Source organism: Podarcis raffonei, chromosome Z (assembly GCF_027172205.1).
Source record: "Podarcis raffonei isolate rPodRaf1 chromosome Z, rPodRaf1.pri, whole genome shotgun sequence".
Taxonomy (NCBI): Eukaryota; Metazoa; Chordata; class Lepidosauria; order Squamata; family Lacertidae; genus Podarcis; species Podarcis raffonei.
Window position 1 is genome coordinate 18,427,009 of NC_070621.1, and position 19,313 is coordinate 18,446,321.

Genomic DNA, 19,313 nt, shown 5'->3' on the forward strand with positions numbered 1-19,313 from the left:
GGGGGGGTGGAAAAAGAGAAAGGGGGGAGGGAAAGGGGTGGCTCCACGTACTCCTTGCTCTGTCCCTTGACAGATTACCTCTGAGGGTATGCAGCCACACACACACACACACACACAGACAGACAGACAGAGAGAGAGAGAGAATATTTCAGTTGTACAAGATAAAGTGAAAAAAGAGAAAAAGAAGAAGGAAAGTACAAAGAAAATGAAGAAAAAGTGCAATAAAAATACATAGTATAGCAGAATAAATGTAATCATTTACACTTTCATGCATATTATATAGGTATATAAGTACAATTATTGTCCTAATACATATATGATTGCTGATAACCTACAATATTCATTCCAAATGCCAATATGTTTATCCAAACAGAGTCTGTATCTTTAAGCAATCCATTCATGTCATGTCTTCAGTCTATTGATTAAAGGGGCCATAATGTTATTCTTCCAGTTCATCAATGGCAGTCTTTTGGCCATAGTTGGGGCACGTAGAATCTACTTTCATTGTTGTCCAGTTGTCAACTTCCATACAATAGGTATATACAGTGGTACCTCGGGTTACAGACACTTCAGGTTACAGGCGCTTCAGATTACAGACTCCACTAACCCAGAAATATTACCTTTGGTTAAGAACTTTGCTTCAGGATGAGAACAGAAATTGTGCAGCAGCGGCAGCAGGAGGCCCCATTAGCTAAAGTGGTACCTCAGGTTAAGAACAGTTTCAGGTTAAGAATGGACCTCCAGAACGAATTAAGTTCTTAACCCGAGATACCACTGTAATTAAAAAAAAAAGGGGGGTATGCAGCCCTTGACAATAAAAAACAGTTCCCTGCCCTCAGCCCAGGTGATGGGGATGGTATCCATCTTCTCTCTCTCTCTCTTAATAAACTTTATTAAACAATAAGATATCTTAAAATACACACAAAACAAACATACAGTACAAACATTCTATAAGAAAAAGAACTTTTCTATAAGAAAAAAGAACTAAACCCATTGTACTATTTTGCATTCAGGTTTTTTTTACACAATTTCTTATTACAGTGGTACCTCGCAAGACGAATGCCTCGGAAGACGAAAAACTCGCAAGACGAAAGAGTTTTTCGTTTTTTGAGTTGCTTCACAAGACGAATTTCCCTATGGGCTTGCTTCGCAAGACGAAAATGTCTTGCAAGTTTGTTTCCTTTTTCTTAAAACCGCTTGAAGAGGTGCAGTTGCGACTTGACCGTGCTTCGCAAGTCGAAAAACTCGCAAGACGAAAAGACTCGCGGAATGAATTAATTTCGTCTTGCGAGGTACCACTGTAATATTTTTCTATATCTTAATTTAAACTTTTTAAAATACTTCCTTATATCACAAGACTCATTGGATATCTGCCAGGAAACGTTTATTATCACAGTACCCTTTGAGATGTTCCTTAATCCATTCCTTATTACGTAACATCTTGTGTTGAGTTTCCTCTCACTGTCCCAGTTCTCCTTGCTAGCTGTAAATACTCTATTAATTTGGCTTGCCATTCAATCTTTGAAGGGATGGTATCACTTTTCCAATTTCTTGCTATTAGAATCCTTGCTGCAGTTGTTGAATACATGAATAATGGTCTAATTTTATTCTTGATCTCTGATGTCATGATTCCTAATAAAAATGCCTCAGGTCTTTTAGTGAATGGGATATTAAACATTTTCTTTAACTCATTATAGATGGTGGGTGTCCGCCTTGCCACAGTGTGCTGTCCCATGCTTTTTGTGTCATCTGCATCTTTTCTGTCTCTCTCCTCCCAGGGTGACATCCAGCAGCTCTTCGTGGTAGCAGACCACCGAGCAGCTTACGACTATTGTGAGCACTACAGCCCAGATTGTGACACAGCTGTCCCAGATGCACCCCAGTCCCAGGACCCGAACCCTGATGAATACGTAAGTGGAAAGAGATGAATGACTGTCACAATGTCGGTGCAAAATCTGGAGGCAGCCTGCTGGCTCAGCAGGGAGACAGAAGATCCATTGCTCCCCATGCAATCCAGAGCAAGGGATGGCAACCCCTTTATGGAAGTGGAGTGATGAGCTGAAACCACCCCTTCCCCAAAAAACACACACCACTTTTCTATGGGGAGGGAGGGATCTGCCTCTGCTTCAGTTTCACATGGGTTTATTCATAAACCCACTCCAGTCTGTTTTAGATACCATTTGACTCAGGGTAGACCCACTGAAATTAATTGAAATTTATTTTAATGGGTCTACTCAGAGTAAAACTTAGGTGAATACCACCCTGATTTTTTTTGCTTTAAATACCTACGAAAATTCTAAGTTGTTAACAAATTGTCTTTTTTTAAACATGGGCTGTGTGTACAAGCAAGTGTAACAGACTTTGTGTAAGCATACACACTATGCATTCAAAGCATATTCCTTACTGTAAAGAATCCTAGGAATGGTAGTTCACCCTTGCAAAGCTACAGTCCCCAGCACCCTTAGGTAAAGGGACCCTGACCATTAGGTCCAGTCGTGGATGCCTCTGGGGTTGTGGTGTTCATTTCGCTTTACTGCCCAAGGGAGCCGGCGTACAGCTTCCGGGTCATGTGGCCAGCTGCTAAGCCGCTTCTGGTGAACCAGAGCAGCACACCTTCCCGCCAGAGCACTACCTATTTATCTACTTGCACTTTGACGTGCTGTCGAACTGCTAGGTTGGCAGGAGCTGGGACCGAGCAATGGGAGCTCACCCCGTTGTGGGGATTCGAACTGCCAACATTCTGATTAGCAAGCCCTAGGCTCAGTGGTTTAGACCACAGCATCACCCACGTCCCTTAAACTACAGCTATTACTACTACTACTACTACTACTACTATTATGTGGCGTGAGCTTTAAATGTATGGTGGGTATGCAGCCTAAGCTATAGCAAAAGAAAATAAAAAATGGAAAAAGCATTAATGGGCAGGAGCCTTGGCTTTTAACAGCAATGAGCAGACTGTTCCATGGAGTCTACACTCACACAAGATTCCGTTGACTAACACATCCACTCCCAAACAAGGCTCCGCTTCAGCCATCTCTATTTCATTTGCAGATATTTAGGTTAGAAGAGCCTTTCTAGATCAGTCCCATTAAAGTCCACCATCCTGTTCTCACAGTGGCCAACCAAATGCCCCAAATAAGAAGCCCACAGAACCCAATAGAGCGCCCTCCACCCAACTTGTGATTCCCAGGAACTGGTAATTAAAGGCATGTTGTACCTGACTTGTATCTGAACTTGGCCACTGTGGTTAGTAGCTGTTGGTAGCCTTTTCCTCTCCAGATGTTCATCTAATCCATCATTTTAAAGCCATCCAGGTTGGTGGCCATCACTATAGCTTGTGGGTAACAAATCCCATAACTTAACTGTGTGCTGTGCGAAGAGGTTCCTCCTTTTGCCTCTTCTGATCCTGACTCAGTGAAACTGTGGATGGTGGTGACAATGCCTCACAGCCTCCCCATGTTCTAGCTGCTGTGCTTTCTGCCTTGCAGTACCCAGATGGAGATGGGAACCTCGAAGTGGAAGGAGAAACTTACTACTACGAATATCCCTACTATGAGGACACAGATGACACAGGCAAAGTGGTACCACCTACGACCCCAACTACAGATACTGAAGAAGTGGCACGGGAAACGGCTGAAACCATTGAGGTATGGAACAGGGGGCCACAGCTGGATTGGTGAACTGGTTCCAATCCAGCCCCCTCCCCCTATTTTCAGATGCTGCACACATGGCATAGAAACATAGGCCATGTTTGAAGAAGCTTTCCCTGTGGCATAGGGTGTAGAGATGCTATTGGTTCTCCCAGAGTGGCTTCTGTAAGCCCTTGTATTAAGATACTCTTTGAAATAACAATTTAATTCATAAGGGACACAGATGTCATCTATTTTTACTCTTTTGACATGTTGCAGCACTAAGCCAATGGTGTAGGGGGTGAAATATCCTAGCCTTTATAAATCCTAAAGTGGGGTGTCCTGTAAGTAGCAGTGCCCCCTCTGAGATCAGGTAACAGGGCACTGCAGAAGGTCATGCCTGGGCTCAGGCAGATGTTTCCAGATGGTTATTATGTGATATTGATATACAGAACTGGATGGCTCTCTTTCTGGGGTGCCAACCCAATCCAACGTGCAAAGATTTTAGTATTATTCCTGGAACGGTACCCCCTGATTTGCCCCTTGTTCATTTACACAGGCTGAGATGGCTTTTGACAGAATATAGGTTAAATGCTCTGCAGGTGATTGGGGCACTATAGGGCTCAGAACGGCATATATAAATATTTCACGGCCATCTGCTTTAAAGAGGAGAGCATGGTACAATTCTTAACAGAGTATACCCTATGTTAGGAGAGCTTGAAGCTTGGGTGAATTAGATTGGAATAATCACTTACAGTTTCTGGAGTTCAATGGGTTTATTTATATAGGAATATATTTACAAGATGAGTGTAGATGAGAAAGAGAAAATAGCAGGTATCTTTCTCAACTAGTCATATAGAACCGTCACATTTGTTAAACAGGATTCAGAGAAGTGAGAGCCATTGATTGCACCTAAAGATCACACTGAATAAAATGATTTGTTGTTCTGATTTTGTGGGGGAAGTTTTGTGAACGAGTCTTTTATGACAATGTACTTACTTTGATGCTTACTTTTTGCTTTGTGATTTGTCTATTAATATGATGAGCATGCGGTATGGTTTAGGCTTGGTTGGCCAGAAATCAATAAACTATTCCTTTTCATATTTTAAATATCTGTTTAATTAATTAGGGGGCACAGGTATCAGCCAGTTTGATTCGTCTGACATGCTGCGGTGCTAACAGTGTAGACGGGCACGTGTCTCCTAGCTTGTGTGCATCCTAAGAAAGGGTATCCTAAATATCAAGTAACTGTGGCCTCTTCTTCTTTTTGTGGAAACAGGAACTTGCCCCTCCATCTACAGCATCCCCACCCATTGTGGAGAGAACTCAAGAGGAGACCACGGTGAAAGAAAGGGTAGAGGATCCACTGGTGGATGAATATAATTATGGAACCATAATTGATGAATATTACACTCCACTCCCTGATGAAGATATCAGCTATGATGACCTTGATAAGCTCCCAGAGGGCGGCGTCGAGGTGGAGGTCCCCACCAGCACAGTGATCACCCTCAATGGAACCAATGTAATTCTTTGTGGCCTCAAAACTATGATCCATGTTCTGGCTCGGTCTGTAGCCCAGGCATTTTGGGTTGTTAACCCAATCAAGTTCTACCCAGAGTAAACCCACTAGAATTAACAGGCCTGATTTTGTCATAAGGAGAACCTGCTAGATCAGGCCATTGGCCCATCTAGTCCAACATCCTGTTCTCACAGTTGCCAGCCAGATGCCTCAATGGGAAAAACACAAGCAGGGCCTGAGCACAAGATCAGCACCCTCTCTTGTGGTTTCCAGCAACTGGTGCTCAGAAGCATTACCATGGAGGCAGAGCATAGCCATCATGGCTTGTAGTTGTTGAGGCCAGTCAGTTTCAGATGAGTCTACTCTGTGTAGGACTAACATTGGCTACAGCCCACATTCTTGAACTGCCTCATGGGTTCTGAAGTTGTCTTTAAGTTGCATTTTAGAAAGTTGATGGCTGATGGTGGATCCTAGTAAATTGGTGATTATGCTAAGGACCGCTGCTCTTTTGCAGGGGAACATTATGCATACCTGGATCAACACAGCTGCCTGCATTTTCAAACCTTGGAGGTGTAGCTATGCTGCTTGAGTGGGGTGGCATGTCCTCGTGATGAGTTCCTGCTTTTCAGATTTTACAACGAGAGTATTCAGTTGGGTTTCTGTTCATGTGGGGCAGCAATAAGGCCTAATCTACAATAAATCCATAATTTAGTGTGGCAGCACCTATACTTTGGAGCTATCTTCCCTTGACATCAGGCAGGTGTCTTTGCTGTACTCTTTTTGGCACCTGCTAAAAATATTTTTGTTTGGGCAAACCTTTTCAGACATGTGAAATGTTGACAGGTGTTTTAATCTAGCCTTTAGCTTACCATTGACTTTAATTATTTTTTCGAAAGTTTTAAATAGTCATTATTCTATTCTTTGCATAAACTGCTGTAAGGTTGTTATGAATTTTGGGAAATTAATGAATCATAGAATTGTAGAGTTGGAAGGGAACCTAAAGGCCATCTAGCCCAACTCCCTGAATTGCAGGAATCACAGCTAAAATGTGCTACCCCCCAAACTTATGTTCTAGAATCCTCTGCAACCAGCAACAGCTTTGGTATGCAGAAGCTTATATTGGAATGGTCCACTGATGGTAGGAAATCTGGAAATCCCTCTGGCTTGGAGGAAAAGGTCTTAGCACCTCCTGTTTTCTGTTCTCTTCCACTTAGGATGCAGAACAAGGGCGTGAAGGAGGAGAAGACCCCAACAAGGACTTCACGGAGGAGACCCTCACAGAGTATGAAGATGGGTACTATTACGGCAACTATGACCGGACAGATTCTCCGGACATTGGACCCGGCATGCCTGCTAACCAGGACACAATTTATGAAGGGGTAAGGGAAGACTTGGTTCCTAGAGAAACGAGGAGACTGGACTTCACAGTCCATGCTGTGTGGAGGTGAAGCCAGTGCCTTGGATTAGTGCAGCGGTTCCGAACATGAGCAGTTGTGCCCCCTGGGGAGACAGTGGGATTGCAGTGGGACTAAGAGGCAGGTGGATTCTTCCAGATGGGTTCTTCCAGGAGTCTGGATTGCTTATTTACAATTGACTGGGCTAGAGTCTGGAGCAAAACACTTTCCTCGCTTCGTATTATGGTGGCCTAGTAAGCTGTTAAAAACTGAGATAGGTAGATAAAATATTTTCTTTCTGAGTTGTTTTTCCTAAAAGGATCTGTTTTAAAAAATATGTAGATGTCAGAGTCTCATTGGACAGATGAGATGTTCTGCTTCTGCAACACTCTGCTTGGCAATCAATTTGGTGGCAATGAATGTAGCCAATGAAGTGGAGCAATGCTCATTGTTCAGTGAGTTCTTGCTTTTGTTTCCTGTGTCTGCTGCAGATTGGTGGGCCACAAGGTGAAAAGGGACAGAAAGGGGAACCAGCCATAATTGAACCGGTAAGAGCTGTCACTTTGCCTTTGCCTTGCAGCTGGAGAATCCATGTGGAAATAGTGCAATGATAACATTTAGAAATCCATCAATTTATCAAACCAGGGCAAGGATGGGGAAACCTCAAGCCTACAGGTCAAATGTGGCCCTCTGGGCTGCTCTGTCTGGCTCTCAGGACAGAGGGTCTCGACCCACAATCTCCTTGAGTGTTTTTGCCTATTTGGAATATGTCCTTGAGCTGTGATAATGTCTCTTGCTAGCCAGGATGGGAATGTGTTTGTGTATTTGGCCCTGCCCACACCTGCTGCTCCACCTAGTTTTTGTTTTTTTTTGCTTCTGGCCCTGTCCACCACTAGGGTTGCCATATTTCAAACAGTGAAAATCTGGACAGAAAAGTTGTGAGCTTCCTCTCTCTTTTTTTAGTTTTGCTCTCTCTTTTTTTAGTTTTGAGCTATTTTTATTTAAAAACTGCAAAAACGGCACTGCTGACATGGGTAGCAATACGGCTGGATTTTCTCGGACATTTCCCCAATTTTCGCCTGCTGCTGACTACAGTATTCTGGACGTGTCCGGGAAAATTTGGACGTATGGCAACCCTATGCACCGTTGACATATGACCCCTGGAAGGCTGCTCTGAGTAGAACGAAGCCCATGGACTGCATAAGTTCTCAACCGCTGAAATAGTTGCAAGAGGTTCTCCAGTAACAAGAAGGGATAACTGCAAAGCAATATGTTCTGCATTTCTGTAGTTTGATGGCAGGGTAGATGGCTATCCTATCTTTCTGTCTTCTCCTTTCCCAGCCTCCAAAAGATCTCTGCCTAATAATAATAATAATAATAATAATAATAATAATAATAATAATAAAAAATTTATTATTTATATCCCGCCCATCTGGCTGGGTTTCCCCAGCCACTCTGGGCGGCTTCCAACAAGGATTAAAAATACATCAAATGTCACACATTAAAAACTTCCCTGAACAGGGCTGCCTTCAGATGTCTTCTAAATGTCAGGTAGTTGTTTATCTCTTTGACATCTGATGGGAGGGCATTCCACAGGGCGGGTGCCACTACTGAGAAGGCCCTCTGTCTGGTTCCCTGTAGCTTTGCTTCTCGCAATGAGGGAACCACCAGAAGGCCCTCAGCACTGGACCTCAGCATCTGGGCAGAATGATGGGGGTGGAGACGCTCCTTCAGGTATAGAAATAAGAACATAATGGCCCTTCTAGTCCAGCATCTTCTTATCACAGCGGCCATCCAGATGCCCAATAGAAAGTCCTCAAAGCAGGTGTAGACCACAAGAGCCCTCTCCCTGCCTGCAGTTTCCAGCAGCTGGTATTCAGCATTGCTTCCTCTGACCACGGAGGAAGAGCATAGTGACCCTGGCTAGTGGCCATCAATAGCCCTCTCCTCCTCCATGAATTTGTCTCATACTCTTTTAAAGACATACAATCTGGTGGCCATGCCTGCCTCCTGTGAGAGAGAGCGCTACAGTTAAATTATGTGCTGTGTGAAGAAGGCCTTTGTTTTATTCATCATCTTCCAACACCCAGCTTCATTTGGATGTCCACATCTAGTGCTATGAGACAGGAAGGAAACTTTCATCATGACTTGCATAATATTATAAACTTCTATCATGTTGCCTCTTACTTACATTTTCTCTAAGCTAAAAAATCCCAAACGCTGAAACTGTTCCTCACAGGGGAGTCACTCTGACCTCCTTGATAATTTTCATTGCAATTCTGGTTGCTACAACATCTGGTTGCTGTCACCACTGTACATCTCCATATTGGATCTGACCTAGGTTCTGGACAACAGAGGCAGGAATGAAGTTGCAGAGTGCTTAGTGCTGAATAACTTCAGGCTGCAATTTGGAGATCACAATTTGGAGATCCTCCCTTAAGGTTAAAAAAAAAATTCCTGCAAGGAGAAGTCTAGAAGAAAAAATCCCTGCAAGAGGAAAACTAATACAGTGGGAGGGAGTGGACTGAGCTGGATCTTTTCTCTCTGATGTTGAGGTTCCCGTCTTTTTAAAATTTGCACAGAATTATCTATGTGGGGGGACATGACAAAACAATGGCATCCGTTACATGCAATCTCAGGTCTTATTAAACCAATTCATAGAAGGGAAGGCCATCAATGACTACATTCTACCACTGCGGTTGGAGGCAGTCAATGCTGCTTCTTGAATACCGGTTGCTGGAAACCGCAGGAGGGAAGAGCTGCTTTTGCACTCAGGTCCTGCTTGCAGGTTTCCCCTGTTGGCATCTGGTTAGCCGCTGTGAGAACAGGATGCTGGACTAGGTGGGCTGCCTTTGGCCTGATCCAGCAGGCTCTTCTTATGTTCCTCAGCCCAGCTGCTTCCACACCCTTTCAACAGCTATTGCCTTCTCTATTCCATAAAAAGAAAAAAAAAGCAACTCTGTTTTTCCAGCTCAATCCTCCCCATCTAACATTTTCTGTACACTAGTGACCTAATTAACCCAGTTTTTTTCCTGGCAGACCAGCCAAAGTAACAGCAACCTTGTCTGACTTGCAAAGTTGAAAGGTCTCCGTTTGCTGCTTCTCCCTGATGATTTCCCTACAAGGGGAAATGAAGTCAGAACCAGCTCCTCCTCTTAACTGTTTTCTAGCTGCCTCCCATTCTTCCCTCACCCCTGTCTCTGAGGGAGCTTGTAGCTGAAACACTAGTGTTTGTGTGTGCAAAAGAGAAAAATCAGAGATGCCCTCAGCATGGAGGGGGATCTGCTGAAAACGGTTGCATAAGAATTTGGCAGCTCTGAGCAGGGTTTGAAAATGCCAGACCACCGAGAGGCTGCTAGAATGTAAACAAGACCAAATGCTTGTATTTTCTCTCTCTCTCCACTGTCCAAAAAAAGAAACATAATGGAGCTTTTAGCTTTTTTTTTTATTAATGCACTCCTTATCAGGCTTAGATGCATTCCAAGCTAGGCTCGCTGGATGCCTTCCCCCTCCCCTCTTCAACTCCACAGAGGCCCTGCAAGTCACTACATAATAAATTTACTTGAAGTTGAGGCCTTGGGTTTTTTTAGGTGGGTGGGGGTTGCATTTCAGCTGCTTTACTGTACTTTTCAGAATGGCCACTGTGTGTGCCAGTTTTCTTGAGCTCAACATGCAGCAGGATCTTGCAACCCTGTCGTTTTTTGCCTTGCATAAGGGGGTAAAAGCAGCAACTGCTACAGAGGAAGAACACAAGAAAAATAAGAAGAGATGAGTTGCTGGATTAAGCACCTAGTCCACCATCCTGTTCCTACAGTGGCCAGCCAGATGCCCCAAATGGGAAGCCCCCAGGCAGGATCTGAGCAGAACAGCAACTCTTCCCTCTTGCAGTTTCCAGCAACTAGGATTCAGAAGTGATTCTGCCTCCAGCTGTGGAAGCAGAGCATAGCCATTGCGGCTAGTAGCCATTGATAGCCCTGACCTCAATGCATTTGTCTAATCCTCTTTGAAAGCCATCCAAGCTAGCGACCATCACAGACTCCTGCAGTAGGGAGTTCCACAGTTTAACTATGCACTGCATGAGTAACTCTTTCATCTGTCCTGAATCTTCCAACATTCGGCTGCACTAGATGACTACAAGTTCTTCTGTTATGAGAGAGGGAGAGAAACTCTTCTCTATCCACTTTCTCCACACCATGCAGTTTTGTACAGTTCTATCTTACTCACCTTTTGTCTCAACTACTGCACCCTTTCCTCATAGGGGAGTTGCTCCATCCCCTTGATCATTTGGGTTGCCCTTTTCTGAGCCTGTTCCAACTCTGTTATTCAAAATAAGCAGTTTTGTACTATTGCAGAATTCAGTTTTTAGACTGCAGAATTTTTTATTTTTTTTTAAAAAAAAACAAGTTTAGATTCCACACTGGCCTGTTTGTTAAATGTATTGCAATCTCTTTCTCTGTTTCAGGGGATGCTCATTGAGGGCCCATCTGGGCCAGAAGGACCAGCGGTGAGTTGCAAAATATGACCTATATATTCTGTGCTTTCCCCCTATTTTCTCTCACTTAGCACAACTTTGTCTCTTTGTGTGTCTTTTGACTGCTGCCTGAGTGCAGCTGTTCTCTGGGTTCAATTACTTCCATATGATGGGCATGGTTCTGCAAGCCTTGTGAGGTCAATTTGACCATGCTAAAGTAAACACATCCTTCTCATACTTTTCCTGTTCAGTGTGTGCATGCACAAACACACACACACACACTCTCAAACACACACTTCCTTTTGTCTTGCAGCTAATTTTCCTTCTTTTTTTCTTCCACATCAGGGTCTTCCAGGTCCTCCAGGTACGACTGGTCCAATGGGTCAAGTTGGAGATCCTGGCGAAAGGGTGAGTTATCTTGCAAATTCCCGATGCTCAGAGCACAGGGAGTGAGCCCTAGTACAAAATGCTGCTGCTGTCTTTCTGCAAATAATTTTTCTGCCTTGATCTGAAATCACCACTAACCACACCTCTGACATTGACGGGACTGAGAAGATGTTCTTTCTCAAGGATCAAAGTGACTGGGCAGGTTCACATAGGGAGATAGGTAGTTTGGGCCCAATTTCTCCATCTGAAGTTGTTCCCTAAGGAGATTCTGGCTGAAGCTGAATCAGAAGTAAATGTTCAAAAGTTGAGTTGAAATATGTTAGCATAAATCACACAGGATGACATTCTAAGCAAATTTGATTCACACCAAAATTGGATTTCATGGGAAATGGCGGTTTCCTTTGCTGGCCTGCCAGAGCAAACTCAACAAAACTTCTTTGTTATTATTATTACTACCCAGTGTCCAGATCTTACTTGGACCACAACAATTGACATGGGTTTCTGTTGCAATATGATGCTTGCATTTGTAAGATAATATATATATTTTTAAAAAGCATGCTTAAATTGAGTTTTTGAACATAAGGAGAGCATGCTGGATCAGGCCCATGGCCCATCTAGTCCAGCAGCCTGTTCTCACAATGGTTGGACAGTTGCCTGTGAGAAAACAGCAAGCCTGAGCACAAGAGCCCTCTCCCATTCACATGGTTTCCTGCTATTCAGAAACATTACTACTTCCGGCTGTGGAGGGCACCGCATAACCACCCTGGCTAGTAGCCATCAATAGCCCTCTCCTCCTCCATGCATTCGTCCAATCTTCTTTGAAAGCCATGCAATTAGTGGCTGTCACTTCCTCCTTGTTCCCTGGATGCCATGTAGTTGCAGGGAGAAGGCTCCCTATGTGATTCTGGCAGTGGCCAGCAGGAGGAGCTCCAGTATGCAATCTGTTTCTTCTAAAAGGATCCTCCCCACCCCTGCCATTGGTGTAATAATCTGGGATAAATTTTCTGCTCAGTTTGGATTATTTCCTGGGCTGGCAATTGTTTCTGCTTGAAGTTCAAAAGCAACTCTGGATGCCTTTCTTATGACACCTACTCTAAGCCCATGTGACATGGTTTTAGAGCTCTTGTTCAATAAACAATGCAGATTAATCTGCAGGCAGCGGTCAATATACCATGTTATATTGTGTGCGCATAGTTATATGCAACCCGTAATGCACAACACACAAACACACATTTCAGGTTGTACCTAGGGATGTAAGATGGTAAAGAGGAGACTGAGAGGAGAGACAATTTGTTGTTGTTGTTGTCTAGTCGTTTAGTCGTGCCCAACTCTTCATGACCCCATGGACCAAGAGCACGCCAGGCACTCCTGTCTTCCACGGCCTCCCGCAGTTTGGTCAAACTCATGTTGGTAGCTTCGAGAACACTATCTGACCATCTTGTCCTCTGTCGTCCCCTTCTTGTGCTCGCAATCTTTCCTAGGGAGTCTTCTCTTCTCATGAGGTGGGCAAAGTATTGGAGCCTCAGCTTCAGGATCTGTCCTTCCAGTGAGCACTCAGGGCTGATTTCCTTAAGAATGGATAGGTTTGATCTTCTTGCAGTCCACGGGACTCTCAAGAGTCTCCTCCAGCACCATAATTCAAAAGCATCAATTCTTCGGCGATCAGCCTTCTTTATGGTCCAGCTCTCACTTCCATACATCACTACTGGGAAAACCATGGCTTTAACTATACGGACCTTTGTCAGCAAGGTGATGTCTCTGTTTTTTAAGATGCTGTCTAGGTTTGCCATCGCCTTTCTCCCAAGGAGCAGGCGTCTTTTAATTTCGTGACTGCTGTCACCATCTGCAGTGATCATGGAGCCCAAGAAAGTAAAATCACTCACTGCCTCCATTTCTTCCCCTTCTATTTGCCAGGAGGTGATGGGCCCAGTGGCCATGATCTTCGTTTTTTTGATGTTGAGCTTCAGACCATATTTTGCGCTCTCGACTTTCACCCTCATTAAGAGGTTCTTTAATTCCTCCTCACAATACAATAGCCATCTCCAAATATCCCAAGGGCTTTCCCATGGAAGAGGGAGCAAGCTTGTTTTCTCCTGCTCCGGTGGGTAGGACCCAAACCAATAGCTTTGAGTTACAAGAGAGGTGGTTCCTACCAAACACCAGGAAGGATTTTCTGACAGTAAGAGCTGTCTGACAGTGGAATGGACTCCTTTTGAAGATTGTGGACTCTCCTTCATTTGGAGGTTTTTAAGCTGAGGCTGGATGGAGATGCTTTAGTTGAGATCCCTGCGTTGCAGGGGTTGGGCTACATTACCTTTGGTGTCCCTTCCAATTCTTTCAGTTCTATGATTCTGCTGTGACTGGAGATATAAGAAGGCCTCGTTTTTCATCCCACTTGCATTTGTTGCACAAAGCACTATTTCCCTTCCACTGCAGTTTGTTTCCCACAAAAACCAAACAATGGTTATTCATCTCACTGCCCAGTGTGACAAAATCAAGGCACATTCCTAGTTCCTCTGGGCACAGCAGCGGAGGAAGCTGCTCGGGCACCTGGGGCAGTGCACCCAGGGGTGGGGAGAGCCCCCCACAGGGGTGGGGGCACCTCAGGGTCTCCGGGGTCTGCCTGCCTCCTCCCATTCATCTGTCCTACAGCTGGGGGGGGGAGGCAGGAGTTGGATCGTTTGGGCAGCGCAGAGTCTGCGCCCCCCCAAGTCACCGCTTCTCTCCCAGGAGAGACGCCTGGCTCGGGTGCGCTGCAAGCCCCGCAATGAGTGCTGCCTGGCATTTTGTCACGCCTCTCTATGGTGACACCTGGGGCGGCTAACAGCCACCACATCCCCCTTCTTCTGCCCCTGTCTGGGCATATGCTGATGTCCAGTGGTGGGAAGATAATTGTGCACCTTAGAAATGCAAACATGCAGGGATTCAACTTGTGTGAGATTGTATGGGAAAAATACGGAATAACAGATACAATCTTGCTTAAAATGTCTATAGGAAGTGCAGTGTAAGCAATGGAAGTCAATCAATGAAATTTTATTATTATTTTCATATTGAGATATCTGTAGAATAAACTTGGAAGAAATTCTTCCAACATTTCTTCTTTTTTTCTCTCTTCTTTTTTCTTTTCTTTTTTCTCTTTTGTTCCTTTTTTCATATATATGTGCTTATTTGAAATATATATGTATGTACGTATTTGTAACCTTTTGCTTATATTTTGTAACAATCATGGAGGGATTCAAAGAGACCTACTGGGTTTCCTTAGTAGATGAGTATTACTGTCACATCTGTTTTACAGCAATTGATTTAGGCCTGACACCTAGTGGCATCCTTGGAACACTGCAAGCAGTTTCTGGTTGATTCTTTTAGACTTTCTTAAAATAGAGCTGCACTGAACATCACAAAAATATATTTCGTTTATTTTAACCTTTCATTGAGTGGGTGAGTAGTGATACAAAACCCTCCCTAAAAATAAGTTATTTAATTGATGCTTTTGGGAGAGATTGCACCGTACCATATTTACAAGGTGCAGGTAGTCCCCCTCCCTTTAAAAGTATTTTAAACATTTAAGGCACTCTCTGCAGCTTCTCAAAGGCTGCAATTCCTGGAACATCTTGGAAATGATGCCGTCTCACATTGCATTGAGGAAGTGTGGCCAGCAGGGGGCAGTGTGTGGCTCTTTCCACAGCTTACAAGTGTCTGCATTCCCTGGTTGATACCCAGTTTTCTTTCTTTTCTTATCTTTTTTTTAAAAAAATCAGCATCCTCCGTCCCCTAAAATTTCAAATTTTTGAGAAATTCCTCTCTCTCTGCTCCCAGAAATGAGGAGGAATCTCATCCGTGCTTTAGCTGAAGCACCTCAGAGAGATAATTTTTGGGCTTCTTTGTTTCTGATCAGGTTTCCCTTCTGTCTGGTTCAAGACAACGTGCAACTGTTTTTTCTAAACAAATAAGTATGCTTTGCATCTATTAAAGACACAAATCCCTTTATTTTAAAAGAAAAAGGAATATGGTGCTCATTCATGACATTGCAAAAGTATTTTTAAAAACCACAACAAATGCTCCAAAAGAGTTTAGGAGAAGAGATTGCTAGATCAGGCCAGTGGCTCATCTGGTCCACTGTGCAAGCAGATTCTGAGCACAACAGCACTCTCTCCACTTGCGATCCATCCCTGGAATTCTATAAATAACACAATGGTGATGTAATTTAAGTAATTAATTGTGTAAATCGTGTAATTTCACCACAGTGCATAGTGAGATGAATAGCATAGTTTCTGGTGGAAGACGCATTGCAGTGGAATGGAAGCAGTCCTGGATGTGATGAATACAGGGTGGAATATGATGCCTTTGTACATCCCTGGGAGAATAAACTTTATTATGTACTGAAGTTCTCACCCTGGGCCAGCAGGGGGATACTGTAGATAGTTTTCACTCAGGTCCACATATGCAAATAAGGGATTGAAAGTGATGTTCAGTGATTGGATAGTTACAGAAAGTTGTTACAGTTGTGTGGTAGTGGAGCTCTATATAAGCAGGCTGGCTGAACCCTTCAGTTCAGTTCTGTTCTGGCCTGTGAATAAACAAGAGCTGTTTGAAGAATCGCTGTGTCATCTGATATGTTCACCCACAACTTAACAAACTTCATTCTGAATCCTCTAATAAGAACTGATCATACCATTGGTCCATTTCAATGGTGCATTTCAATGGGGTCCAAATATCCCTGTTTTCCAGGGACTGTCCCTTTTGTATGGCATCCAAGACCCCTATTTTTGTCCAGACCTACAAACCTGACCAATCACCTTGCCCCAAGAAAGATGCAGATGGAGGAGAGAACGCAGGCTTTTGGCCCAAAGAAGGAATGGTTGTTTACCAACCCAATAACCCCTTGGACAGCAATAGGCCAGAAAAAGCCATGGGTGAGACCCCTATAAAAAAACATCCTGATCAAGTTGTGCTCTAGTCTGAAAAATCAGGCGATTGCTATAATTTGGGGAAGGGATTTGGGGAAGGGCAGAGCATCTGCTTTGCATGTGCAAGGTCCCAGATTGAATCCCCAGAAAAGACAACTCCTACTTGAAACCCTGGAAAGCCGTTGCCAGTCAGTGTAGGAAATATTGCGCTATCTGGACCCAAGCATCTGACTTGGGATAAGGTGGCTTCTTACATTGCTATTTAAATCTGCCCTTGATTTGGAACCATAGGGACTAGAACCTTGTTTATTTTTATGGGAAGGGATGTAGCTCAGTTGTAGAGCACTTCCCATCTTCCCAAGTTCAATTCTGGCATCTTCAGGTAGGGCTGGGAATAGGAGAGTCTCTACCAGTCAGTGCAGACAACCCTGAGCTAGTTTGACCAGTGCTCTGACTCTCTGTCCTTTGTTCACATTATCATTTGTTTTCTCCCGGGGCTTCCTTCTGCTCCCAGTCCTGTTGAGGGTTGGGTCTGTCAAACGGGTGGCACTGAGCTATTGCTTTTCCGATGCAGCCTCTTGTATTTACGACTCTTCGAGGGCCCAGTAATAATCTTCCCCACGGTTGTGACATGACAGAGCATGAAAGACTCAGCCATGCAGCATCAATCCTGCCTTGTAAGGAAGTCAATACTGCAGCTTGTCCTTTCGGAAGGGGCTGGGGCAGGCAGCTCCCTTGGTGGCTCCACCCAGCTGTGGGCCTCGATTCCCTCTGAGTTTGTTTGGGGGAGGAGGGACAGGACTTGCACTTCAGGGCAGAGGAGGGAGAGGAGTGGGATTTGTTCGGTCTGCTTTTCGAAATAACATAAGAGTTCCCAGTGGATCTTCTGGTTGGCCACTGTGAGAACAGGATGGTGGATTAGATGAGCCCCCTTTGGCCTGATACAGCAGGGCTCCTCTTGTGTCCTGAAGTAACATTTGTGAGATGGTTTATAATTTAGTGAATAAAGGAAGATTCACTATAACAGGGGTCCCCAAACTAAGGCCCGGGGGCCGGATAAGGCCCGAGGGACTCGTTTATCCGGCCCGCAGCGACCCCTGCTGCCTGCTCTTACTGGTGCTGCTCTGCACGGCTGCCCACTTCCGGGTCAGAGGAGCACCGGAAATAGTTTGTGCGCATGCGCAAGCGTTATTTGCGCATGCGCAAGCATGTGTGCATGCGCAAGCATTATTTCTGGTGCACATCCGGGTCAGAGGAGGCCTGTGCACATGTGCACAAGCTATTTCCGGTACTCCTCCAACCCAGAAGTGTGCTGGAAATAGCGTGTGTGCACAAATATGGGCACGCGCTCCCCCACCCTCCGGCCCGCCGCGCAGTCGGCGCTGGAGACATCGGCCTGAGGCACGGTAAGTTTGCTGACCCCTGATCTATAAAATTCCCTCTGCTTCCCACCAATTTTCCTCTCTCAACCAGAAAGGTCCCAAAAGGAAGAGAGTAAACACTTGGGTCTCCTCTCCACCTGACCGCTGCATCCCACAGTCTCTGCACCGTTAATAAACCCAAAATAGTTGCATTGTCCAAAGTTTTTAACACCTGTTCTATGTTCCGTTCAATTTGCAGGGGCCTCCTGGACGAGCAGGCCTGCCTGGGGCAGATGGTTTGCCAGGACCTCCTGGGACTATGTTGATGCTGCCGGTGAGCACCCGTTAACTGGCAATTTTGGCGGTTTGCAACTACAGTATAAAGACAACTTTTTTCACACAGGCATTTGCTGTTACCTGATACAGCATCTTAAGGTCATTTGGCTGTGTGGAGGAGAATTCCAGTGACTGTCAGTGGGGGGAAAGACCTGACTGTTGTAAGATGAGGTGGCAGAAGATTATTAGACCAGGTGACACACACGTCTTTCCTTTACAATCAAAAAGTAAATCTCACAGTCACTTGAAACAGCAGGTGGGGTTTTTTGCCCCCTACAATGTCCTGTTGGGAATGCTGCTAGCAATCTACTCTCATTCCCAGCAGCCCTCCAGAAGTGAGATAATGTTGTCCTTTCCATCCCTCCCCCCCAAAAAAGGATGTCATTCTCCAACTGATCCTCTTCTTTCTGCTTTGTCCACTTCAGTTTCGGTTCAGCGGGGGAGGTGATAGCGGCTCGAAAGGCCCCATGGTGTCTGCTCAAGAGTCCCAGGCACAAGCCATCCTCCAACAAGCCCGGGTAAGTGACAGGCGCCACTTTGGCATGTGGGACACTGGGCCAGCTTCTCTCTACTTCGTTCGCATGGTGGTGGATGGCATAAAAGCAGTAATGAAATTTGTGATCATAAACCAACTATGAAATATATCACCCATCAGCTGATGAGCTCTGATTCCTGCATTGCAGGGGGTTGGGCTAGATAACCCTTGGGTCCCTTCCAGCTCACCAATTCTATAATTCTGTGCTCAGCTGAGTATGCCACTTCTGCCCACCTGGAGATTCAAGACCTCCCCCTGATACCTGAAGGGGACCAGGCAAAGAGGGAAGTTTCAGGTCAGACTAGGAGGTCTGGCAACACCATTCATGGAAGTTTGTAGAACAGTATTGTCTGGCTCTGGAAGTCACTATTTTAGCATTCAAGTGGCCTGCTCAGATCCTAGGCTCAGGGAAAGGGCCATAGCTTAGGCACAGAGCATCTGCTTTATAAGCAGAAGGTCCCAGGTTCAGTCCCCAATGGCATCTCCAGGTAGGGCTGGAAATTTCCCCTACTTGTGGCTCTAGAAGGGCATTTCCAGTCAGCATTCCTGGCATTTCCTGACAATATGGAGTAAGATGGACCAAGGGTCTGACTCTGCATAAGGCCTCCTACTTACCTCAGCCCCTGTATTCAGAACTATGAGGACTAGAATCTTACTTTTTAGGGGATGGACCACAGCTCAGTGCCAGGGCCCGAGCTTTGCATGCAGAAGGTCCCAGGTTTGATCCCAGGCATTTCCAGTAGGGCAGGGAGAGACCTCCTATCTAGAACTTTG

General features: G+C 44.9%; 1 protein-coding gene across 2 annotated transcripts in view; it reads left to right on the top strand.

Moving 5' to 3' along the window:
• COL5A1 (collagen type V alpha 1 chain) overlaps nt 1–19,313 on the top strand; it is a 171,880-nt gene that overhangs the window by 69,312 nt on the left and 83,255 nt on the right. For both annotated transcript variants that reach the window (XM_053374941.1, XM_053374940.1), the window contains exons 5-13: nt 1,779–1,910; nt 3,489–3,647; nt 4,909–5,151; nt 6,363–6,527; nt 7,034–7,090; nt 11,005–11,046; nt 11,359–11,421; nt 17,928–18,002; nt 18,430–18,522. In XM_053374941.1, coding sequence (XP_053230916.1) covers nt 1,779–1,910; nt 3,489–3,647; nt 4,909–5,151; nt 6,363–6,527; nt 7,034–7,090; nt 11,005–11,046; nt 11,359–11,421; nt 17,928–18,002; nt 18,430–18,522 — 1,029 coding nt within the window. The remainder of the gene's footprint in view (nt 1–1,778; nt 1,911–3,488; nt 3,648–4,908; nt 5,152–6,362; nt 6,528–7,033; nt 7,091–11,004; nt 11,047–11,358; nt 11,422–17,927; nt 18,003–18,429; nt 18,523–19,313) is intronic.